Source organism: Rhincodon typus, chromosome 27, assembly GCF_021869965.1.
Source record: "Rhincodon typus isolate 14 chromosome 27, sRhiTyp1.1, whole genome shotgun sequence".
Classification (NCBI taxonomy): domain Eukaryota; kingdom Metazoa; phylum Chordata; class Chondrichthyes; order Orectolobiformes; family Rhincodontidae; genus Rhincodon; species Rhincodon typus.
In genome coordinates, this window is record NC_063358.1 from 20,073,456 (window position 1) to 20,100,333 (window position 26,878).

The 26,878-nt window shown below is 39.4% G+C and overlaps 1 protein-coding gene across 1 annotated transcript in view; it reads left to right on the forward strand.

Moving 5' to 3' along the window:
- The window catches only part of yars1 (tyrosyl-tRNA synthetase 1), a 484,347-nt gene that overhangs the window by 450,585 nt on the left and 6,884 nt on the right, over window positions 1-26,878 (forward strand). The window contains exons 4-12 of the mRNA XM_048613175.1: window positions 697-872; window positions 952-1,081; window positions 2,266-2,346; window positions 10,568-10,660; window positions 11,285-11,420; window positions 14,954-15,039; window positions 17,138-17,276; window positions 18,162-18,253; window positions 20,947-21,140. Of these exons, the coding sequence (XP_048469132.1) occupies window positions 697-872; window positions 952-1,081; window positions 2,266-2,346; window positions 10,568-10,660; window positions 11,285-11,420; window positions 14,954-15,039; window positions 17,138-17,276; window positions 18,162-18,253; window positions 20,947-21,140 (1,127 nt within the window). The remainder of the gene's footprint in view (window positions 1-696; window positions 873-951; window positions 1,082-2,265; window positions 2,347-10,567; window positions 10,661-11,284; window positions 11,421-14,953; window positions 15,040-17,137; window positions 17,277-18,161; window positions 18,254-20,946; window positions 21,141-26,878) is intronic.

Genomic DNA, 26,878 nt, shown 5'->3' on the forward strand with positions numbered 1-26,878 from the left:
CTCGCTCTCGCTCTCCTTTTCTCTCGCTCTCGCTCTCCTTTTCTCTCGCTCTCGCTCTTTCTTCTCCCCATTTCAAACAACTAACTGTCAGGAAGATTGCCACATGCCCAGAAAGTAGGCTCTCGCTTTCTCTCGCTCTCGCTTTCTCTCGCTCTTCCTTCTCCCCATTCCAAACAACCAGCTGTCAGGAAGATTGCCACATGCCCAGAAAGTAGGTATTTTGGAAGCAGTAAGTTGAGGCCTTTAATTGACCACATACAGGCTTTAATTGGTGTCAAATTGAGAATTCCCCCAATGGGGCTTCTCATCCAAAGCTTAATTAGTAAGGTGGTGAGAAGTGTGGGAAGTATCTCGCCAAATTATTTGCTTTTTGTGCCATCTCCAGGAAGGGGAAAATTCTACCCAGTAGGTTAACCTTCCTAAAGTTTAAGTGGAGGAAATTTCTGCTCATGTGGTACTGTACATGTGATAAATACTCTGACAACATGAAGGCAGTGAAAAGTGGTCAAGAGAAGTGGAGGTATTGTAGAATTGGAGGTATATCTACTTAGCTTCCTATATTTATACTGTATTTCAGTTTCTGTATGAATATTTTACAAGCTGTATCCCAAATTCCCAGATATAATGGAAATTATTAGCAAATTTTTCATCAAAATAATGGATAATTTTGATATCAAGTTGCCCCTTTCATTCCAGGTAACTATTCTGTTTGCTGATTTGCATGCCTATTTGGACAACATGAAAGCTCCCTGGGAACTGCTGGAACTGAGGACGCAGTATTATGAACATGTCATAAAAGCAATGCTCGAAAGTATCAGTGTGCCAATAGAAAAACTCAGATTTGTAAAGGGAACTAATTATCAGTTAAGCAGGTAAGAGCTAAATATTAAATCTCTGATCGTATAATGTGAGGACATTCTAAAGACGTTCACAAAATTTTTGCATTTACAGGGAATACACTTTGGATGTTTACAAATTATCCTCTGTGGTGACTCAGCATGATGCCAAAAAAGCTGGTGCTGAAGTAGTTAAACAAGTGGACCATCCACTCCTCAGTGGTCTCCTATATCCTGGATTACAGGTCAGCATGGGAGATGTAATCTGTATAATCTATCCATTATCATTGTGTTGACCAGGATTTCAAGTTATTAAACATGAAGGCTGAGTGTATGTTCAAACGACAGTCATAAGCAACTTAAGTTTTACTTTAATGGAAGTTTGTCTTTGTGTTCCTCATTTCGCCTGTATTATAAATTTCCAATTATCCATTGCATGTTTAAAAATGTATTTCTGTTGTATTAGTTCTAGGGTGCTACTTTTAATACCTGTGATGAAATTAATGAGCAAAGGATTGATTTTGCGTCTTGCTCTATTTGTACAAGTCCTTGCTTTAACATGTCTTGCTTAGTTTTTTCTAGCCACTTCCCTCACATTCTGTTCACGGTCCTGGTTTAATGTCATTGCTCCCCCTGTTCTTGCTGCCTCCCTCTGCCCTGTCGTGGTCTTGGCTCCAAGCTTGTTGCCCCAGCCTTGCTCCTTTGCCCTCAGTTTAGGCCAATCCTTTCGCCATTGAATTTGTTTCGTTTTCCTGATCGTTCTTGTGAACTCCTGCTGAATTAATATAAAAACAAAGTAATGTGAATGTTGGAGATTTGAAGTAAAAGCAGGAAGTGTTGGAGAACTAAGAAAGTGATGGCAGCATCTCTGGAGAGAAATGTTAACATTTTGAGTCTATTATGACTCATTCAAAACTCTTTCGCTCTCCACAGAAGCTGCCAGACCTGTTGGGTTTCTCCAGCACTTTGTTTCATAGTGAATGGCTCCATCTAGTGGCAGATGTTGGCTAGTGCAGGAGCCCTGTTACTCCCTACATTAACTTCTGTCACTAAGTGAAGCCTGGTCAAGCTAAAAGCAGGTGCATGTTTTTGAGCATATTGTATCGTACAGTGGTACACTTATTCTATTTAGTAATGAGAACAGAGTGCTGTGCATGTATGGTACAGTATTTCAACTTGTACCTTTTCTTACCTGGGCAAAAAAAAAGTCCAAAGGCGCTTATCTCTGATCTTAACATTGATCCCTGTGGGAGTCTGTGATTCACTTAAAGTTGTTTACTTGAAGTCACAATTTTCAGGAATGCAACTAAAACTTGGTAAGTGAGGACCCGTAGTACTATAAGGTGTAATATCAATATGCACAGAATGTTTAACCAAAGTTTTTAAAAGGATTAAGGTTTATTTTTGAAATCATTTTCTACTCTTTTAGGCCTTGGATGAAGAATACTTGAAGGTCGATGCACAGTTTGGTGGAATTGATCAGAGGAAAATATTCACATTTGCAGAAAAGGTAAGCTTTGTACCTTCTCATATTGACTATTACATGAACAGGTTAAGAAGTCCAAAGCAATTAATTTAAACTTTAGACTAGTGAATTTGTCTAGAGAAACATACCAGAACTTAGCTGCATTTTTAAAATATCATCTTCCTGTCTCTTTACAAAAAAATACATGGAGCTTTACATACAGGATATTGTTTCATGGTAGGTTTTAGGCTAAAGCAAATTCTTAACAAAAAAATCTTCATTAGGCTTGTATTTTGGACGAGGGAACTGACTTTCTGAATGAAAGGTGAGACACTTTGAAGAAATGTATATATAATAAATGAAGGCTTTCTAGTTTGTGGTGTGTTGGTAAGGTAAAGTTTTTATACTTTTTCTATTTCTTCTGTATCGTGTAATTGGTTAAAAATTTACTTTCTTTTTTTATTTATCTATTAATTGGTTATTTGAAAAGACCATAGCAGAGAAGTATTAGAAAGTATTTAACTCATAAATTGATATAAAGTAATAAAGTAATTAACTAAGTAGAGATGGCTGGGCAGGTGATGTGCTGTAGCTGTATGATGTGGGAGCTGGCTGATCCCATTGTGAACGGCAGTGACCACATCTGCAGCAAGTGTTGGTTGCTGGAAGAACTCCGGCTCAGAGTTGAAGATCTGGAATCTGAGCTTCAAACACTGCGGCACATCCAGAAGGGGGAGAGTTACCTGGACGCTTTGTTTCAGGAGGCAGTCACACCTGGTAGATTAAGTAATTCAAATTCAGTTAGTGATCAGGGACAACAGGGTGTGACTGCAAGTGAGGCAGGTAGGGGGATCCTGAGTTCAGGAGTGGAGGAGCCTCAGCTTTTGACCTTATCCAACAGGTACGAGATACTTGCTCCCTGGGTGGATGAGGAAAAGGGCTGAGGGGAGGATGAGCCAGCTCACCACGGCACCATGGTGCAGAACGCCATTCAAGAGTGGGGAGCAAAAAGACAAGTGGTAGTTATAGGGGATTCTATAGTTAGGGGGATAGATAGTATCCTTTGCAAGCCGGATCGGGAGTCCCGCATGGTGTGTTGCCTGCCCGGTGCCAGGGTGCAGGAGATCTCTGACCAGCTTGAAAGGATATTGGAGCGGGAAGGGGAGGATCCAGTTGTTGTGGTCCACCTTGGGACTAACAACATAGGCAAGGCTAGGATGGAGGACCTGTTTGGGGATTATCAAGCACTAGGAACGAAATTAAGGAACAGGTCCTCGAGGGTCATAATCTCCGGATTACTGCCCTAGCCACGTGCAAATTGGCTTAGGGATAAGAAAATTAGGGAAGTAAACACGTGGCTAAGGGAGTGGTGTGGGAAAGAGGGGTTCCATTTCATGGGGCATTGGCATCAGTTCTGGAACCGGAGGGATCTGTACCGATGGGATGGTCTCCACCTGAACCGATCTGGAACCAGTGTTCTGGCGAAAAGGATAAATAGGGTGGTCACTAGGACTTTAAACTAGTGAGTTGGGGGGAAGGGAAAGGGAAAACGACAGGGAGTATGATGGTAAATAAAAAGATAAGCAGCAGGTTAGCATGTGTGCAGGAGCGTTTAAGTTCAAGGCAGACTATGAAAGAAGCAAAAAGGAAGGATAACTCAGGAGATATTATTAGAGATATTGGAAATCACGAGGGTAAGAAAGCTAGCATAAAGGCACTTTACCTGAATGCTCGTAGCATTCGTAACAAGGTTGATGAGTTAACGGCACAAATCATCGCGAATGAATATGATTTGGTAGCCATTACGGAGACATGGTTACAGGATGGTCACGACTGGGAGTTAAATATCCAAGGGTACCAGACTATTCGGAAGGACAGACAGGAAGATAAGGGAGGTGGTGTAGCTCTGATATTGAAGGACAACATCAGGGTGGTGCTGAGACATGATATAGGTTCTATGGAGAATGAGGTTGAATCCATTTGGGTGGAAATTAGAAATTCTAAGAGGAAAAAGTCCCTGATAGGCATAGTCTATAGGCCACCAAATAATAACATCACATTGGGGCGGGCAATGCCTGTAAAAATGCTACGGCAATTATCATGGGGGATTTTAATCTACATGTAGATTGGTCGGACCAGCTCGGTCAGGGTAGCCTTGAGGAGGAGTTCGTTGAGTGTATCCGTGATAGTTTTCTTGAACAGTATATAATGGAACTGACGAGGGAGCAAGCTATCCTAGATCTGGTCCTGTGTAATAAGACAGGAATAATTAATGACCTCATAGTTAGGGATCCTCTTGGAAGGAGTGATCACAGTATGGTTGAATTTAGAATACAGACGGAGAGTGTGAAGATAAAATCCAATACCAGGGTCCTGTGCTTGAACAAGGGGAACTACAATAGAATGAGGGAGGACTTGGCTAAAGTAGACTGGAAACAAAGATTTTATGGTGGGACAGTTGATGAGCAGTGGAGGACTTTCAAAGCAATTTTTCAAAGTGCTCAGCAAAAGTATATTCCAGTGAAAAGGAAGGACTGTAAGAAAAAGGGTAATCTGCCATGGGTGTCTAAAGAAATAAGGGAGGCTATCAAATTGAAAGAGAAGGCATACAAAGTGGCCAAAAAAAGCATGAAACTGGAAGATTGGGAAAACTTTAAAGGTCAACAGAAACCACAAAAAAGAGCTATAAAGAAAAGTAAGATAGAACATGAGAAAAAACTAGCACAAAATATAAAGACAGATAACAAAAGTTTCTATAAATATATAAAACGAAAAAGAGTGGCTAAGGTAAACGTTGGCCCTTTAGACGATGAGAAGGGGAATTTAGTTATGGGATATGATGAAATGGCCAAGGCATTGAACAGGTATTTTGTATCGGTCTTCACAGTGGAGGACCCTAATAACGTGCCAGTAATTGACAGAGAGATTAAGGTAGGTGAGGACCTGGAAACAATCATTATTACGGAAGAGGTAGTGTTGGGGAAGCTAATGGAGCTAAGGATTGATAAGTCTCCTGGCCCTGATGGAATGCATCCCAGGGTACTAAAAGAGATGGCGGGAGAAATAGCAGGTGCAGTGGCGGTAATTTTCCAAAATTCGCTGGACTCTGGGGTAGTCCCAGCAGATTGGAAAACAGCAAATATGATGCCACTGTTTAAAAAGGGAAGTAGACAAAAGATGGGGAATTATAGACCAGTTAGCTTAACCTCTGTAGTGGGGAAGATGCTTGAGTCTATTATCAAGGAAGAAATAGCAAGACAACTTGATAGAAATTGTCCCATTGGGCAGACGCAGCATGGGTTCATGAAGGGCAGGTCATGCTTGACAAATCTTTTGGAATTCTATGAAGACATTACGAGCGAGGTGGACAATGGTGACCCAGTGGATGTGGTGTACCTAGATTTCCAAAAGGCCTTCGACAAGAGCCGCACAAGAGGCTACTGCATAAGATAAGGATGCATGGTGTTAAGGGTAAAGTATTAGCATGGATAGAGGATTGGTTGACTAACAGGAAGCAAAGAGTGGGGATAAATGAGTGCTATTCTAGCTGGCAGTCAGTGACTAGTGGTGTGCCTCAGGGATCGGTGTTGGGACCACAATTATTTACAATTTATATCGATGATTTGGAGTTGGGGACCACGTGTAGGGTGTCAAAGTTTGCAGATGACACTAAGATGAGTGGCAGAGCAAAGTGTGCAGAGGACTGTGAAACTTTGCAGAGGAACATAGATACATTGAGTGAGTGGGCAAAGGTCTGGCAGATGGAATACGATGTAAGTAAATGTGAAGTCATACATTTTGGTAGGAATAATAGTAAAAAGGATTATTACTTGAATGGTAAAAAGTTGCAGCAGGCTGCTATGCAGAGGGACCTGGGTGTCCTTGTGCATGAATCACAGAAGGTAGGTCTGCAGGTACAACAAGTAATTAGGAAGGCAAATGGAATTTTGTCCTTCATTGCTAAAGGGATTGAGATTAAAAGCAGAGAGTACAAGGTGCTGGTGAAGCCACACCTGGAGTACTGTATGCAGTTTTGGTCTCCTTACTTGAGAACGGATGTACTGGCACTGGACAGGGTGCAAAGGAGGTTCACTAGGTTGATTCCGGAGTTGAGGGGATTGGCTTATGAGGAGAGACTGAGCAGATTGGGATTATATTCATTGGAATTCAGAAGAGTGAGGGGGTATCTTACAGAATCATATAAAATTATGAAGGGAATAGATAAGATAGAAGTAGAGAGGATATTTCCACTGGCAGGTGAAGCTAGGACAAGAGGGCATAGCCTCAAGATTAGAGGGGGCAGATTTAGGACTGAATTGAGAAGGAACTTCTTCACCCAGAGGGTTGTTAATCTATGGAATTCCTTGCCCAGTGAAGTAGTTGACGCTACTTCAGTAAACGTTTTTAAAGATAAGGTAGATTATTTTTGAACAATAAAGGAACTAAGGGATGCGGTGAGAAAGCGGGTAAGTGGATCTGAGTCCACGAAAAGATCAGCCATGATCTTATTGAATGGCAGAGCAGGCTTGAAGGGCCGGACGGCCTACTCCTGCTCCTAGTTCTTATGTTCTTAAGAAATTTAAAATGTGTTTTATTGGGCTGTAATTCATTAAGTTCTTCTATTCAGACACAGCATTTCAATTTAAAATGGCATAGCTAGTGCTGTCTGCCTGGGCATTTTTGCCTAGTTTTGACTAGCTGCAATGACTGCCAACCAATGTAGTTTACAAAATACAAAACAACTGCCACAAGCATTACATTGGACAGACTGGAAGGAAACTAATCATCAGAATACATGAACATCAGCTAGCAGTAAAATGACGTGACAAACTTTCCTTAATATCAGTAAACTCCGACAATGAAGGCCATCAGTTTAACTGGGACAACGTAACCATAGTAGTCCAAGCCAAACATAGACACACACGGGAATTCCTAGGGGCATGGTTCTCATAATGCAAGCAACAAGCGTATAGAATTGAACCCAATATACAAACCCATACAGAACAAAACTGGAAATGGCACTACTTACTATACTGGACCGGACAGTATAAATTCCAAGCAGAGTAGAACAACATTGCTTCATCGGAGGCCTCACTGATGATGTTACCTAGCATGGTGATGAAACGCCTGAACAAAAACAAGCCGGCTCGGCGAGCAAGTCAACAACCTCAATCACAACCTGAGCTAGAAATCTTTGCTAAAACCTTAAAGCATAGTTTTTCCCCTTCCAAAATACATCTTTTCAGACATGTTTAGTGCCGTTTTTAATATTCTTATACATTATATTCATTTTGTAATGTATAGATTCCAGTGTGCAGCAATCCCAGTTAAGGAAGCAAAGAATCATGTATACGTGCATTTGAAATGATCATAATTTAGTCTGCTGTGAAATCAATTTGTTGATTAGAGAGTGTTGTGATTGAGATGACATTGTCTCACATCAGGTACAGCTTACAAGTAAAGTTGTAATTACGTGTGACTTTAATCTTAAAATGGTTTTCTACACAAATATGTAGTGGAACCAACTAGCAGGCAGGCTATCCTGGACTGTGGGTATTGTGTAATAATAAAAGAGTAACTGGCACTGTAGCTGTGAGAGACCCCATGAGGATGAGTAACCGTTATATGTTTGGATTCTTGATGATAGAAAGTTGGTTTAGTTAATTCTGAAATTAGAGTCCTGAACTGAAATAAAGGAAACTTCAGTGGTATGAGGTGTGAGCTGGCTGTGATAAATTGGGGAACGTTCTCCCAAATTGATAACATTGGACAGGCAATGGTAGACATTTAGAGTGCATGGAGAAACAACAAGAATTTCTCATTCCTGTCTGGCCCAGAAACAAGATGGAAAAGGTGGCACTACCATGGCCAATAAGGGAATCGAAGGATAATATTAGATCCAACAAACGGATATACAAATTGGCCAAAAAGAATAACACACCTGAGGATTGGGAGAAATTTAGATTTCAGCCAGAGAGAACAAAGGGATTGATTAAGAAGGGAAAAATAGAGTACAAGACTAAGTTTATGGGAAACATACAAACTGATTGTAAATGTTTCTGTTGAAATGTAAAGAGAAAAAGATCAGTGAAGAGAAATATAGGTCCCTTACAGACAGAAACACAAGGAGTTATAATGGGAAACAGGTGACAGACTAATTATTTTGCTTCTGTTTTCACAAAGGAGGGTACAAATAAAGTCCCAAAAATGTTAGGCAACACAGTCTAGCAACAGGGAGGAACTTAAGGAAATCCAGTATTGGTAGAGAAATACTATTGGGGAAATAGTTAGGATTAAAGGCCAATAAACCTCCAGGGCCTAATAATCTACATCTTAGAGTACTCAAGGAAGTGACTGAAGAGCTAGTGGATGCATTGGTTGTTATCTTTCAAAATTCTATAGAGACTGGAACAGTTCCTATAGATTGGAGGGTAGTTAATACCACCCCACTATTTTAAAAAAGGAGGCAGAGAGAAACCAAGGAATTATGAACTGGTCAAACTGATGTTGATGGTAGAGAAAACGCTAGAAGCCACTATAAAAAAATTTGATAGCAGAGCATTTGTAAAATAGTGACAGGATCTCAGCATGGATTTAAGAAAGGGAAATCATGCTTGACCACACTACTGGAATTCTTCAAGGATGTAACCAGTAGTTGATAAAGAGGGACCAGTGGATGTGGTTTACTTGGCATTTCAGAAGGCTTTTCCATAAGGTCCCACATAAGCATTTAGTGTGTATAATTAAAGCGCATGGGACTTGGGGTAATGTAGTGACATGAATGGGGCACTGGTCGGTAGACAGGAAACAAATAATAGGAATATACGGGACATCTTCAGAGTGGAAGCCACTGATCAGTGATAGGAACCCATCTATTCACAATATATATTGATGATTTAGATGATGGAAATAAATCTAATATCTTCAAGTTTGCAGATGCCACACAGCTGGCTGGGAATGTGATCTGCGGGAAGGATGCAGAGATGCATCAGTGTGATTTGGACAAATTGACTTAGTGGGAAAATGTATTTCAGATGAAGTATAATGTGGCTAAATGTGAGGTTATCCATTTTGGTAGCAAATGCAGCAAGACAGATTATTATCTGAATGGTGATAGATTGAAAAAGGGGTTAGTGTAACAAGATTTGGGTGACCTTGTACACGAGCTGCTGGCCGTCAACATGCAGGTGTACCAGGGATGTGAAGAAGGCAAATGATGTTTTGGCCTTCATAGCGAGAGGATTCAGATGCAGGAGCAAGGATGTCTTGCTGTAATCATACAAGGTCTTAATGAGGCCGTACCTGGAATATTGCATGCAGTTTTGGTCTCCTTATCTAGCGAAAGGTGTACTGGCTATGGAGGAAGTGCAACAAAGATTTACCAGACTGATTCTTGGGGTGGCAATACTGACATATGAAGAGAGATTTGGTTAAAAATATATTCACTGGAGTTTAGAAGAATGAGGGAGCATCTCATTGAAACCTATGAAATCTTAACAGGACTAGACAGGGTAAACACAGGAAGGATGTTCCTGATGACTGGAGAGTCCAGAGCCAGGGATCACAGTCTAAGAATACAAGGTAAGCAAGGAAGAGTAGTTTAGGAATAGAAGGAAAGCACATTTAGGACTGAGATGAGAAATTTCTTCACCCAGAGAGAGGTGAACCTTTGGAATTTTCTGTCATAGAAAGTGGTTGAGGCAAAAACATTTAATGTATTCAAGAAGAAGGATTACAGTTCTTGGGGCTAAAGGGATCAAAGGATATGGACTGAAAGCGGGAGAGGAGGGATGATCATATTGAATGGTAAAGCAAGCTCCAAAGGCTAAATGACCCATTCCTTTCCTATTTTCTATGTTTCTTTCTTTAATTCTATGTACTTGCTATAAAAGCTTTAATGCAGCTCTTTACAGCAGTAGAATTTTTTAAACTTTTTTTAAGAGTAGCTGAATTAATCATCTTACACTGTCGAACATAGTTAAAGCAGAGTGGCTGTTACCAGTTATCATAATAATCGTTGCTTGTCAAAAGTAATCTATTGGATGAAGCACTGCATGAAACATTTTGATGGTAAAATACTGTCTGATCAAAAGTAGGAATGCAGTGTTAGCATAACAAATGCTTTGAAGTCTTTCTTAAAATAAATCTTTTCCTAGTTCTTGTTTGTTCTTCAATTGTTCACCTTCTGAATTAGCTGTTCTTTATACCACTAAAATTTTAAAATCTTGAACTACCATGTATATTGATGATATTTGAACTTATTCAGTATCTTCCAGCTCTTGGGTACGCCAAACGTATTCACTTGATGAATCCTATGGTGCCAGGTCTGACTGGAGGGAAAATGAGCTCTTCTGAAGAGGTATTACTTACCAACAAATTTCATTTCATTTGTAATTAATAGTTTAACAGATATTGTGATCTGAAAGTGAGTGACTGTATGGTACAACAGAATTTATTTTTATGTATAAGAACTCAATTGCAGTGCAATTCTATCAGTAAGTAAAACGTAGCCTGAAATATGAAATCTCATATTTCATAACAAGAGATATGAAATGCTTACTGATGCAGTGAAAATCTTGGGGGAGAGAAGAAATACAAATGTTTTGAAGTACCTGTTCCATTTGATCAGAAATCACGTCAATTTTGTTTTAAAATCATTCAATATTGCAGTTAATAAACAAATGGTGATAATTATACTCTGTAGGTATCAACCGCATCTGATAGTTAGTTGTTGAAAGGCTGCAGCTTCATAGCAGATCTTGTCCTGTTAATAGGAATCGATGATTAAAGTGCTTTGAGAGTCATTGCTACTGTAAAACTAAAACTTGCAATTGAAATTTTTTTGAAGAATTATTGGTACTCCAAGGTGTGAAGTTAAGAGGTGGAACTCTGGCAAGAGAATACTGAATACAATTGTTCATATATGTAAATAATTTTCTTTAGGTAATCTCTTTTGGATGTTCACATTAATTATTGCATTTAGGAATCCAAAATTGACTTGCTGGACGGAAAGGAAGACATTAAAAAGAAGCTGAAACGGGCATTCTGTGAACCTGGTAATGTGGAGAACAATGGTGTTTTATCCTTTGTGAAACATGTCTTGTTTCCCTTACATGGAGGTGAGAATAAAGAACATGGAATTTTACTTATTGTTATCAGAATAGTTTCGGCAAAAATTAGTGTTTCTTTAGTTTCCATCTTTTGAGACACTCCTACCATAAACGGGCATAAAGTGGATTTATCAAAACTTGAAATGTTGTTAGTATCTTTGTAGAGATTGATGTATTTCTGAAAATTCCAACTTCAAGTTTCTAGCTAATGGGCTGTCTGGTATCAATATACTCTGAGTTTCTACATGTACTACAACATTTGCCTAATCAGCAGAATGCAAGTAGCATTCTAAATATTGGCTCATCTTGCAAGGTACAGAAATAGAGCAAATGGAAGCTATTCTATAGGACAGTGACTATCTTGATCAGATATTGTTTGCTCTGTAATGTGCAAACTTGCAAATGTGCCAAAGACTGCCACTTTCAGACCTGAAACATTCCTGATTTACCTGCTACCCTAGAAAAGCAGAGTATCTCTCAAATTTGAATGCAAGATAAACAAGCTGTTTCACACTGCTGTTGTTCTGTGAGTAGCATTTTCCAATAGCAGGATGTTGCCATTAGTCCAAAAAGACATTCTGCTAACTACACAAGTGAGGAACGTAGTGTTTGAATTTCAGTGCCAGTATGATGCCAGATACTTACACCACTCATGTCCACAATGAGTTGATCGAATCAGCATGTTCTTTCATTGGTTTTTAATAGGTGTGTTTCAGACTGTACTCACCCTGGCCAGACTTGTAAACACCCAAAGCAAAGCATCCATTTGATGTGATTCCTCAGTTGGGCAGCACTTGCTGAACTATCCCGAATGTATGAATAGAACATTAATCCTAATTTAAGATAATCAGTCGTGCTCATTTATTTTCCCTAGAATCAGCAGACATTCATACATGATGACCTGTTTTATGCAAACAAAAGGAATATCTTGAAACTTACACTTCTTTTATTGACGTGGGAGCTTGGCATTTTTATGGCTCCCCATTTCTTTCTCCATGCCAATGCCTCAGTTGACTTGCTAATCCTGTGACTCAAATTGTTGTGATTGTTTGGAATTTTGCATTATTTCCTTTGTTCTGCTGAGTGCAAGCCAAAAAACTTCAGCAGCATGTCTCTCTTTTCAATAACCTGAAAGTTATTTGTGTGGTAATATCCCAGAAGTATCAGGCTGGGGCAGAAGCCAAGTAGTCACTCGTGGATAAAAACTGAAATTGCTGGTGAAACTCAGCAGGTCTGGCAGCATATGTGGAGAGAAAGCAGAGTTAACTTTTTGAATCCAATGACTCTTCATCAGAATGGATAGCAAGTAGGAAAGAAGTGTTATGCAGTATCTGTGAAATCATGAATCATGAATTTGTCCCAAAAAAAAATAACAAATATGAACATTCGCATTTCCTTGATTTTTAACCTATTTTTAATGAGCTCTGACCTCACGAATTTCATCATTTGCGCGATTCTCTGGAATGGCACCCTCGCGGATACGGAGCAATGACTATACCTGCTGAAGACGGATTTCTGGGGGTAATTCAGGAGGCACAGCAGAGTGAAGGGATGATCCTTTAGAACTGAAATGAGGAATTTCTTCAACCAGAGGGTTATTAATCTGGGAACTCATTGCTGCAAAAGTGTATTGATTGGTAAGGGGCCCAGGGGTTATGGGGCAAAGGCAAATCAGCCATGATCCAACAGGGGAGCAGACTGAAGGGGCCAAATGGTTGAGGGGGAAAGTGAGCGGACAGGTGGCGACAGAGAGTAGGCAAACAAGGGGATTACTGATGGGCCAAGACAAAAAAGAAGCTGAGTAAGTGATAATGACAGCTGAGAGTAATATAGAATGGGTAGGCTGTGCTAAAAGCAAACTATGTCATGACAGGACTGGTTGTTGGGTGGATTAAAAACTTGGAAGGATGGAATCGGGCTCCAAAGTTATTGAACATGATATCAAGTCCTCGAGGCTGCGGAATCAGGAAATGTCAGCACAAGCTCGAAGGACAGCATCTCATTTTCTGCTTGGGAACCCTGCAGTCTCCACGACTCCACAGCAAGCTCAATAAGTTTTAAACTTGATTCTGCCTTTCCATTTTCTTTTAACCACTCCTACTATTAGCACAGCTAACCCATTCTCACCCACTCTCAGACCTGTTAGCACAGCCTACCCATTCTCTCCTACTCTCATACACACTGTCCTACTCTCAGTTGTCATTATCACTTACTCCGCTTCTCTTCTGTCCTGGCCTATCAATAAGCCCTTCATTTGCCTACTCCTTTAATATCTCTGTCTCTCGGCTCCATCACCACCTTTCCGTTCACCTGACCTCTCGGCCCGAACCTCATCTTCAACATAAGTACCACTTTTTCCTAACTGCTATTAGTTCTCGTGAAGAGTCGTTGGACTCAAAACAGTAACTCTGCTTTCTCCCCACAGATATTGTCAGACCTACTGAGATTTGTCAGCAATTTATTTTGTTCAATATCCACAGTTCTTTGTGTTTTTTTCCTTGCATACGCTAACGATGTGGCCAATGGAATGTAATGTGAGAAAATGTGAAATTGTCCATTTTGACAAGCAGTCTAAAAATTAAGTATATTATCCAAATAGTGAGAGATTGCTGAGTTCTGAAATGCAGAGTGTCCTAGTGCATGAGTTGGAAAACAGTATGAAGATGTAGCAAATAATTAGAAAATCTAATAAATCGTTTAATGCAAGATGAATTGAATACAAAATAGGGGAGTTATATTTAGGTTACATTGTGCATTGGTGAGATCGTATTTGAGTATTGTGTACAGTATTGGTCTCGTTATTTAAGAAACAGTATAAATGCATTGGAAGCAGTTTGGAGAAGATTTACGGCTCTGGAATGAGTGATTTACCTTTTTAAGGAAGTGTTGGACGTGCTAAGCTTGTATTTGCTAGAGTTCCAAGCAAGATGGCACTTTTTTTTGAGTCATAGAGTCATATAGCACAGAAGCAGCCCAACTCGTCCATGCTGACCAGGTTTCCTAAATTGAACTGCAATTGGCATGTATCCCTCTAAACTTTTCTTATTCATATACCTGTCCAAATGTCTTTTAAATGCTGTAATTGCACTCGCCTCTACCACTTTCTCTGGCAGCTCATAGCATATACGTTTAATTGGAACATAAAAGATCCTGAGGGCATCTTGCCAGGGTGACTGTAGAGAGGGTACTTTCATCTAAATCTAGGGGTCATTTTTTAAAAAAATAAGGGGTCACCCATTTAAAACAAGTATTTTTTTTCAGACCATCACGAGCCTTTGGTACTCTCAAATGACAGAGAAAGCAGAATCTTTAAATACTTTTAATATAGGAGTAGCTAGTTTCTTGATTAGCAAGTAAATGGAGGGGTCTCAGGAGTAGGTGGGAAAGTGAAGAAATCAGATCAGCAAGGATTTTATTGAATGATGGAGCAGACTTGATGGACCAAATTGCTTATTCCTCCCAATTCATGTATTCAGAACTCTAACTGATATTTCTGTTTGTCAGTTCTCCAAATGACTGTTTTACCTACTTTCTTTCCCCAGAGTTTGTTATTTTGAGAGATGAGAAGTGGGGTGGCTGCAAGACCTACGTAGAGTATGATGAACTTGAAAAAGACTTCGTTGATCAGGTTAGATTAAATGTTGACCTATTTTACACCTGTACTTAACATAAGTTAGTTTGTTATTCTTCCACATACATTATCTAAACTCTTGATTTTAAGGACTGACTTCCTTATGAATGTTTAACATTTATTAATATTCACCACAGAAATGTATATTTTCCAATAATTCATTTGAACTCTGGTCATTGATATCAGAAGCAGATTAACAAGACTGGGAGAATAGGAAGTGAATGTAATCTTATTAAAAGCATAAAATAACTGCCTAGCAAAGCTTCTATAGATATGCAAAAGGGAAGCGATTGGCTAAAATTAAATGTGGGTCCATTACAGGCAAAGTCAGGAGAATTGTAATGGGGAATAGCAAAATGGCAGAGAAGCTAAATTATTATATTTTTCTTTGTTTTCACTGAGGAAGGTACAAGAAATCTCCCACGGCTAGAATCCAAGTGGCTAGGGTTGAATGTGTTGGAAGAAAATTGGCATCTGTGAGAAGATTGTCCTGACGAAATTAACTGGGCTGAAAGTTGATAAATTTCCTAGACCTGATGTCTACTTTTGAGAATTTTGAAAGAAATGGCTGTAGAGATAGTTGATGAACTGGTGATAAGCTTCCAAAATTGTGTAGATTTTGGATTGGAAGGTAGAAAATGTTACCCCGCTATTTAAGAAGACAGCAAAAGAGAAAACGGGAAACTACAGAAACTGTTAGACATACCGCCATAAGAGGGAAAATGATGGGTCCTATTATAAAGAATTGAATAAATAGACAGTTGGATGATAATGATCTGATTGGGCAGTCATATGGATTTGTTATCTGAAAGTCATATTTGACGACCTGGTTAGAATTTTTTGAGGATGTTGCCAACAAAATTGATAAAGCATGGCTGATGGATGTAGTATGCTTAGCTTTTCGGAAGGCTTTTGACAAAGTCCCCCAGAGAAGGGTGGTTGGAAAAATTAAAGCACTTAGGATAGGAGGTCTTGGTTTAATGATTGGCTGACAGAAAACAGAAAATAAGAATAAATGGGTTATGCTTGAGTGGTTAGGCTGTAACTTGTGAGGTACTGACATCAGTACTTAGGCCCCAACTGTTCACAACATGGGTCAATGAATTGGAGTTAGGGACCAAATGTAATATTTCCAGATTTACAGATGATACAAAGCCAACTGTGACCATTTGTTGTGAGGAACATGTAAAGATGCTTCAGGAGGATTTGGACGCACTCAGCAAATGGAATTGAACGTGGCAGATGGAATATAATGCGGAAAAATGTGGGATTATCCACATTGGTAGGAGAAACTGATGTGCTAAGTATTTCTAAAATGGTAAGAGGTTGGAATGTGTAGATGCACAAAAGGGACCCAGGTGTTAATTCACTGAAAGCTAACATATAGGCACAGCAAGTTATTAGGAAGGATAATAGAATGTTAGTCTTGCAAGAAAAAGTATGTACAGGAGTAGTGAAACCTTGACTCAATTGTGTAGGATCTTGGTTAGACCACACCTGAAGTATTGTATGCAATTTTCATCTCTTTTATCTGAGGAAGAATTTTATTGCCATAGAAAGAGTGCAACAAAGATTCACTGTTCTTGTTCCAGGGATGGCAGGATTGTCATATAAAGAGAAACTAGGCAAACTGGGACTGTATTCTCTAGAATTTCAACGAATGAAAGATGATGACATTGAAACTTACAAAATATTTAAAGATATTGACAGATGTTTTCCCTGGTTGGAGAGTTTGGTACCGGGGGCACAATTTAAAGAAAGTAAAAATAATTGCTATTTGGGTCCAAGACAAGAATTGTTTTTACTTTGAAGGTGTGAACCTATGGAATTCTCTACCACAGAGAGTCATGGAAGCTCGGTCTTTCGACTGTGTTTAAATTAGAGATTGATAGATTTATGATTATCCATGGCGTACAGAGTTATGGGATGCATTGGGTAAAAGGCATTGAAGTGTTCAATTAGCTGTCATTTTAATAGCAGGGCAGACTCAATGGGCTGAATAACCTACTGTTGTTCCTATTAATAGTTATTTACATTAAACCCACTATTAGCCGTTAGTGAGTGTTACCATTGGATTAAAACACTTTCTCCTCAGTCTGTTCATCCTGGCGATCTGAAGAATTCTGTTGAAGTTGGCTTGAACAAATTGCTGGATCCAATTAGGAAGAAGTTTCAAATGCCAGAGATGCAGAAATTAACCAGAGCTGCTTATCCTGAACCTACAAAGCATCAAAGTGAGTACTTTTTTTTCTAAAATAGGAAGTTATCTTTTGTCTTCCTTGATGAACAGGAAATTAGAACACACTAAAATTGGACTGCTTTGATTTAAAAGAATGGCATGTAAGCACAGAACAATGATAACTTGGAGTCCTAAAACACTTCTAATGTGGTGAAATCTCTGAAGGTACTCCACAGCATTGAGACAGAGTTTTAATCAAATCACATTAACAGTTATTGGGACAGAGGAACAATATCTTTCTTAGGGGGTTTGTTAAAGGTAAAGAGCTAGAGTGTTGGAAAATTTTTCGAGGGGTAGTTCCAGAACTTGAGAGGCATAGAAAACTGAAGTGCTCTTAGCTATTAGAGGAACAAACCAATTTGAAGATGTGAAAGAGACCAGAATTGGAGGAACACAGTCTTCAGACATTTACAGGACTATAGAAAGTTAAACATAGGGTGGAAATAAACCAAGGAGGGTTTTGAACATGAAAAGTTTAAATTTGCAGCATTATTGTCAGTGTTGTAGGTCACCAAGCACAGACTTGTAGGGTGAATGATCCTTTTAAGATATTGTCTTTTTATGCCAAGGTCAAATTATAAATATGATGGTTTATCTTGTTTGGAAAATGGATTACTTCCTACAGTTTAACTATGGTTGTTAAACAACGTAATAAGCAAGCTGTGATAAAGACAATAATATTTACACATTTGACATACTTAAAAATTGTCCACCTGACACCTTATGCTGAAATAGCTATTCTTGTAAACTGTTATTGATTCATTTTCATATGTAGGCAAAAAGATTATTGCCTGTGAAATTATTCTTTAGAAGAATTAGGCTTAAATTCCATATGCACAAATGCAAATTCATTCCTTTTTCTTTTTTATTCACTTTTCAGAGGGAGTTTCCAAAGGGCAAGCTGCTGAAAATGATGAAATTGTACCTTCAAGGCTTGATATAAGAGTTGGTAGAATTATCAGTATTGAGAGAGTAAGTTTGAAACATAGGTATGAATTAGCTGTGCCTAAGTGTGTTTTTTTTTCCCTGTGGTGTTTCTATTCTGTTAATTAGCTTTGTGGCACCCTACTTATTTATTTGTCCTGATTAAAATTAGTGTATTCAACCAATTTTATGGTTGGGGTTAGGAATAATACATCAGTATCTGCATGGGTATTTGGAATAAAAGCAAAAATTGCTGGAAATACCCATCAGACCAAGAACACCTGTGGAGAGAAACAGTGTTTTTGTATCATTTCAAGTCAAGATAGCCTTCTGTCAGTATATTGATTTGGTACTTGTTATGGCTTCTGTGGGATTTATGGATATTTTCAGTGGCCATAAATGAACATAGTAATTCTCAAGCAGTGAGATGTTGCATAGAAACTACAAATTAGCCGCATTTAAGAATCCGTTCTGTCAAGATTCAGCAGTAGTTTGTTTCACTGCTGCATTATCTCTTTCATCTTAAGTGCTTTTACTGCAGGAAATTACAATGTATCGCTGACCAGAGTAGAATCTTAATTTAGGCCGGCAGCTAGAATGAAAGACGTTTACGCGTATTTTAATTTGCAGTATTTAGATAAAACACATTTTAAATGTAACGGCGGGTATTATGAGTTTGACTTCTAAAGCCTGGCTTCAATTAAAATTATAATGGGTAATTTCAAACCCAATTTTCTCAAACTTAAGGGGTCCAAGATCTAAACTGTTCATAATTTAGCATGAATTTGCATTTAAATTGACCGTTGGAAGGACAAATCAAAAGTCGACCATTGAAGTTGTAATTAATGTATCATGTTGCAATCGATCATGCTGTATCTTCCCTGTGAATTGTGGTTTATAACGCTGGCTGTTTAAACAAGGAAGAATTCAGTGACGCTAAAATTCATCATAACCTTGGTTTACACAATGGCTTCTGATTTCATTTTGATGTATCATTGCTGAAATCACCAATTTGATTGAGGAAAGATTTGTTCTAAAAGATAAGCTCTGCTAGATGAATAAAACTAATGGAAGATAACCAACAATAGCTTCTATCAACATGTAGGTTTATGTATTTATCCTAAAGTGAATACCAATTTAAATTTTGTTGTACGTGTTTATCAGTGTCCTTCTGCAAAGGTGCTGCTAGCTTTGCATCTACCAAAGTTATTGTATCACTTATTATGTTGTGCTCCCTTTGGTTTATTTGCAGTAGAAGTCAGGTACACTTGAGTGTACTTGATCAATTTTTTTCTTGGGCAAAGAAATCAGGGCGTTATTCACCTCCAACACTAACTCTGTTCTTTTCAATCAGTTCAAAAAACCTGTCTGTTCACCTTCCCTAATCACCATACCAATTCACCTAATTTCTTGGATATTTTCCTGATCCTAGCGCTTATTCAGTTTTTTTGTCTTTTCACGGGTCCCTCTGATTTCTGTCCAAATGTCCACAGACAATTTCCACTTCGTAAACCAGTCGGGTCTCAATCAACTTAAAAAGTCAGACATCTAGAAGTGACTTTGAGAACTTGTGAAAGCATAACCGATCACTCATCAAATCTTGTACAAGTCTTAATTCAGTTTTACCTGCCATTCTGTTTCTTGTGAAATAAAATACTGACTATTGCAACTGACAATGTGAACCATTTTCTATCTGCCTATGATTTCTCTAAATACAGTGCAGATTTATTGGAAATTAAAGTTGTTGTCTTCCCCGGCCCCCAGCCCCAGCTGTCATTTCCAAAGTACTGTCTGAATTTTGGTATTATTCAGTTCTAATCCTTTTCCACTCACATGGTAAAGTTGAATCTTGTAAAGAGAAAGGCCATTGGTTAAGCTCGTTTATTTTCTCTTTCAACTGAAATTTCAACAACTTTTCTGAAGAATCTTCATGACGCCACACTGTGCTATCATGATGACCAGTATTAAATTTTATTCTGTCTGACTGGCTGCTTTTATGTATGGTCTCCTAAGGACCTGATACTGCTTTTGTATTTCTTCTCATCATGCTCATTACTTGCACCCTTGAATTAACTCTTCGTTTTTGCTGTCTGCTTAGTGTTCTTAGTACTCCACGCACCTTTTCTCTTAGGAAATCTTTGTTAGAAGGATTCTTCACAATCAGTACAGTCTGCAAATGAAATACTTTCAAGTCTTCCCTAAAGGCTTTTCACATGGCTACCTACTTTAACAATGCTTTTCCCAGGAGTTTACTACCTGATGCTTTATTGACTACCCCAAATAATCTTCAGACTTTTGAAACCTAAGCCGTAATCATTATCTAATAGAATCCCTAGAGTGCAGATAAAGGCTGTTTGGCCCATCGAGTCTGCGTTGACCCTCCAAAGAGCATCCCAACTTATCCCTGTATTAACCAAGCTAATCACCTAACCTGCACATCTTTGTACTGTGGGAGGAAACTGGAGCACCGAGGGAGAACACGCAAAATCCACACCAACAGTCATCCAAGGTTGCAATCAAACTTGGGTCCTTTGTGCTGTGAGGCAGCAGTGCCAACCACTGAGCCACTATGACACCAGATCTGGTCAGTGCGGATGAGTTGGACCGAAAGCTCTGTTTCTGTGCTGTATAACTTCATGACTCTATGATTATATCTCTTGAATTACGTTTAAAAAATGGAATGGGGAGAAAATAAATATAATTATTAAGAAGTGAACTTATTTTTGTTTTGTTTACGACAGCATCCTGATGCTGACAGTCTCTATGTAGAGAAAGTGGATGTTGGAGAAGCACAGCCACGAACAGTTGTCAGTGGTTTAGTGCAGTATGTCCCTATCGCGGAGCTGCAAAATCGTGATGTCATATTGTTATGTAATTTGAAACCACAGAAGATGCGAGGAATCGAATCTCAAGCCATGTTGCTTTGTGCATCAATGTGAGTAGATAGAACAGTAATTAAGAACTCTAGAGCATGTTCAAAACATGTTTTGATCATTGCAGGGTAATTTGTGATTAAATAAAGAATCAACTTTTAAATAAAATATTCAGGTCATCTCGTGCCAGAAATGCTAATGATGTACTGACATTTTGTACTGTATACAAAACTGTATACTCCAACTGTCGGTTTTTCAGAACACAATATTATAAACAATTTCACATGACATTAATAGTCTCATTAGGGGATTGATATTCCTGTACAAAAATATTACTTAAATTCAATCCTTTCACATTACCATATGTTATACTTTTACTTTTAGCACTTTCTAATTAGTAATTGAAAGTATTATCAGTGGTCTTGATTAAAATGAAAGCACTGTGAATCAACAGATGTACCAATTTTTACACACCTTTTGTTCAGATCCAGTGATGATACCAGTTCCATAAGTGAAATGTTAAAATATTACTTTAACATAAGAAAGCCAAATAACAGGTGCATTAATGTATACCTAGATATGTACATTTTGTTTATTTCATTGCTTTGCTGATGGATTTTTAATATTAACTTGTATTGTAGCGGGACTGTAAACTTTTGCTTTATTGTCAATTTAGGATGCTTTCAACCTGACAGGAAACATTTTATTTTTTAAACTTCAGTCTGGTCAATCATAACAGCTTTTGCTTTTGAAGATTCTGGATGTAGTATCTTAATTTCTTCAAACATCTCCTATGGATACTTGACCTTTTTAATGTGGACCATGAAATAAAATTTTAATTTCCAGAGGGTGATCTCTGTTATGGCTAGATTTCCTTGCCCTTGCAGATTTCTAAGTTCCTCTCTAATTACCAGGAGCTTGCTATCAGATGGTGTATTGCCTACTCCAAACAATCTTCGAACTTTTGAAACCTAAGCCTATAATCACTAGCTCACAGAATCCTCACAGTGCAGCTAGAGGCCATTCGGCCCATCAAGTCCACATTGATCCTTCAAAGAGCATTTCACCCTATCCCCATATTAACCCAGATAATCCAACTATTGAGTGGTTGAGACTCCCATCTCCCAAGTTTAAAGGCATAACGCCTTCCATTATATCTATTCAAAGATGAATGCTGCTTAAAGATCTAATGTACCAAATTCATCCCTAGGTGATGAAGTGTACTCAAATAGACTTTCAGATAGTGAATATAACTTCACTCAAATTTGTTAACCTGCTGGCTATTTGCCAAGTTCATCCTGGTGGAAACAAAGCTCAGGACAAAAAAGAAAAATTAAAATATTTTTCCCACTACTGGATAACAATTTGACATAACAAAAATGAATGGGGTTTCTTACAGACTCAGTGACCTCACTGAATATGAAAATCCGGAATTAGTCATTTGTTTAGCTTTTCTTAATGCTATGCTGCCCAAACACCTCTGAGATTAAAGTATTAACGCTCATGCTGAGTATATATATTGAATTCTTATTTGGCTGATTTATTTTGAATTCCCATATAGTTATTTTAATGAACCTGCTCAAATGTGTTTATACACATCTTTGGAGTAGGTAGAACTTGAAACCAGGCCTCCAGACCGAGAGATAGGGATATTACCACTGTGGCACAAGAACCGCCATCACTTTTATATTTGTTCATTTACTTCTGAAACTTCGTGACTGAGCTAACAATGAATAGGTCTTTATAGTTATCAATTTTATAAGTTCCACTCCTGTCTTTAGTGTCGTCTGTTTTGAAGTGAATTTTAGCCAAGAAATTTCAACTGGAAATTGATTTTGGAATTTGTTGTCCTTTGAAACTGCTACATATTTGATAGTGCTGCAGCTTTGATGCAGTGTATAGCCCTATAAATTCCATCAGTTTCTGAGAGAATTCACTGATCTGTTTTCTATAGCCTTCTTTCAGCTTCACCTACTTGGGTACCATCTTGGCAGTGTATTTATTGATGGAAATATATTCAGCTGTATGAACCTAGAAAAGTACAAAAACTTCACAATGAATGGAAGTGCAAAGAAGAAATAAATCTGAGGTGCGTTTGCACTCAGATCAGTCAGTTAGACCACAGTGATGTTTTGCAGTTTTACACTTTCCTACGTACTATATATGGGAGGCTTTTTTTTAAATAAAATCCATCTTGGATGCAGTCTGGCTCTGCTATTTTTAGGGTTTCTAGTTGGATCTGAGTTAGTGCTTTTTACCTTGTTGCCCAACCTACTGCTTCCTGGTCCTGGTGTTTGTTCTTATACTTTCTTCAGGATTTTCTGGGTAGCCAGAGCAGGAACCACAGCTGATGCTTTTCTCCTTACAGCTTGGGAAACTCAGCTTGTGTTCCACTCAACCCACAGTATGGTTCAAACCTGGAAACTTTAGGTGTGTATCCCTCAATGTGTTTACACTGAGCCACAGAGACTCAGTGAAAGGCTACAGACAATGAGTCCCAAATCGGAAATGGTCAATATTTCACTTTTGTCCTCCTTCAGTCATCCTTAGGTCCAGAACGCATTTATCCCAATAATGTTAACATGCATTAAGCAAAAAAAGGGCCCTCAATATTTGGCTATTCTTCCCCCTCAATCCTCTCATTATCTTTAAACCACCCAGTCTAAGCACAAACATTTTGGAGAAATCCAATGGACATCCTCCTCTGAGCTGGATGTAGAATAACATAGAACAGTACAGCACAGTACAGGCCCTTCGGCCCATGATGTGCTGACCTATTATCCTACTCTAAGATCAAACTATCCTGCATATCTTTCATTTTACTATCATCCATGTGCCTATCCAGTTGCTTGAAAGTCCCTAATGTATCTGATTCCACTACCACCGCCAGCAGCGCACTCCACGCACCCATCACTCTCTGTGTAAAGAACCTAACTCTGACATCTCTCCTATACCTTCCTCCAATCACCTTAAACTTATGCCCCCGCGTAATAGTCATTTCCGCCCTGGGAAGAAGTCTCTGGCTATCCATTCTTTCTATGCCTCTTATCATCCTGTACACCTCTATCAAGTCAGCTGTCATCCTTCTTTGCTCCAATGAGAAAAGCCCTAGCTCCCTCAACCTTTCCTCATAAGACCTGCCCTCCAGTCCAGGCAGCATCCTGGTAAATCTCTTCTGCATTCTCTCTAAAGCTTCCACATCCTTCCTATAATGAGGCGACCCGAACTGAACACATATTCCAAGTGTGGTCTAACCAGGTTAACCAGCATAACCTCGCAGCTCTTACACTCAATTCCCCTGCCAACGAAAGCCAACACACTATACACCTTCTTAACAACCCTATCAATTTGGGGAGCAATTTTGAGGGATCTATGGATGTGGACCCCAAGACCCCTCTGTTCCTCCATACTGCCAAGAATCCTGCCATTAACCCTGTATTCTGCATTCAAATTCGACCTTCCAAAATGAATCACGTCACAATTTTCCGGATTAAATTCCGTATGCCACTTCTTTGCCTAGCTCTGCATCCTGCCAATGTCCCGTCGCAACCTACAACAGCCCTCCAAACTATCCACAACTCCACCAACCTTTGTGTCATTGGCAAACTTACTAACCCACCCTTCCACTTCCTCTTCCAAGTCATTCATACAGATCACAAAGAGCACAGGTCCCAGAAAAGATCCCTGCAGAACACCACTGGTCACGGACCTCCAAGCTGAATACTTTCCATCTGCTAGCACCCTCTGTCTTCTATTGGACAGCCAATTCTGTACCAGGCAGCCAAATTTCCCTGAATCCCATGCCTCCTTACTTTCTGAATGAGCCTAACATGGGAAACCTTATCAAATGCCTTGCTAAAATCCATATACACCACATCGAGTGCTTGACCTTCATCAATGTGTTTTGTCACATCCTCAAAGAATTCAATAAGGCTTGTGAGGCATAACCTGCCCCGCACAAAGCCATACTGTATATATTGAATTAAACTAAGCTTTTCCAAATAATCGTAAATACTATCTCTCAGAATCCTCTTCAATAATTTGCCCACCACAGAAGCAAGACTGACTGGTCTGTAATTTCCAGGATTATCCCTATTCCCTTTCTTGAACAATAGAATAACATTTACCACCCTCCAGTCATCTAGTACTACTCGGGTGGACAGCAAGGATGCAAAGATCATTGCCAAAGGTGCAGCAATCCCTTCCCTCGCTTCCCGTAGTAACCTTGGGTATATCCCGTCTGGCCCAGGGACCTATCTATCCTCATGTTTTTCAAAATTTCTAGCATCCTCCTTCCTAATATCAACCTGTTCGAGCAAATCAGCCTGTTTCACGCTGTCCTCACAAATGTCAAGGCCCCTCTCACTGGTGAATACTGAAGCAGAGTATTCATTAAGGACCTCCCCTACCTCCTCCGGCTCCGTGCACAAGTTCCCTCCACTATCCCTGATTGGACCTACCCTCACTCTGGCCATCCTCTTGTTCCTCACATAAGTATAGAACGCCTTGGAATTTTCCTTAATCCTACCTTCCAAGGCTTTTTCATACCCTCTTCTAGCTCTCCTAAGCCCATTCTTCAGTTCCTTCCTGGCTACCTTGTAGAACTCTAGAGCCCCGTCCGATCCTTGCTTCCTCAACCTTAAGTAAGCCTCCTTCTTCCTCTTGACTAGATGTTCCACATGTCTTGTAATCCAAGGTTCCTTCACTTTACCATTCCTTCGTTGCCTCAGTGGGACAATCCTAACCAGTACACGTAGCAAGTGCTCCCTAAACAACCTCCACATTTTTGTCGTGCATTTCCCTGAGAACATCTGCTCCCAGTTTATGCTCTACAGTTCTTGCCTAATAGCATGATAAGTCCCCCAACCCCAATTAAATACTTTCCCATACCATCTGCTCCTGTCCCTCTCCATGACTATAGTAAAGGTCAGGGAGTTATGATCACTATCACCGAAATGCGCTCCCACCGAGAGATCTGACACTTGGCCTGGTTTGTTGCCCAGCACTGAATCCAATATGGCCTCCCCTCTAGTCAGCCTATCTACATATTGAGTCAGAAATCCTTCCTGGACACAACTGACAAAATCTGCTCCATCCAAACTATTTGCACTTAGGAGGTTCCAGTCTATATTAGGGAAGTTGAAGTCACCCATAACAACAACCGTATTACTTCTGCACCTTTCTGAAATCTGCCTCCCAATCTGTTCCTCAGTGTCTCTGTTGCTATTGGGTGGTCTATAGAAAACTCCCAATAAAGTTACAGCTCCTTTCCTGTTTCTGACTTCCATCCATACTGACTCAGTGGAGAAACCCTCCTTCACGACCTCCCTTTCTGCAGCTGTGATACCATCCCTGATTTGCAATGCCACTCCCCCACCTCTTTTACCTCCCTCCCTATTTCTTTTGAAACATCTAAATTCTGGAACATCCAACAACCATTCCTGCCCCTGTGTTATCTAAGTCTCCGTAATGGCTACAACGTCGTAGTTCCAAGTACTGATACATGCTCTAAGTTCGTCACCCTTATTCCTGACACTTCTTGTGTTAAAATAGACACACTTCAATCCGTCACGCTGACTGCAGCTTTGCCCTATCAACTGTCTATCCTTCCTCACAGACTCTCTGCATACTGTATCTGCCTGTACACCAGTTACCTCATCTTCTGATCTGTAGCTCCAGTTCCCATCCCCCTGCCAAACTAGTTTAAACCCTCCCGAAGAGCTCTAGCAAGCCTCCCACCCAGAATATTGGTGCCCCTTCAGTTCAGGTGCAACCCGTCCTTCTTGTACAGGTCCCACTT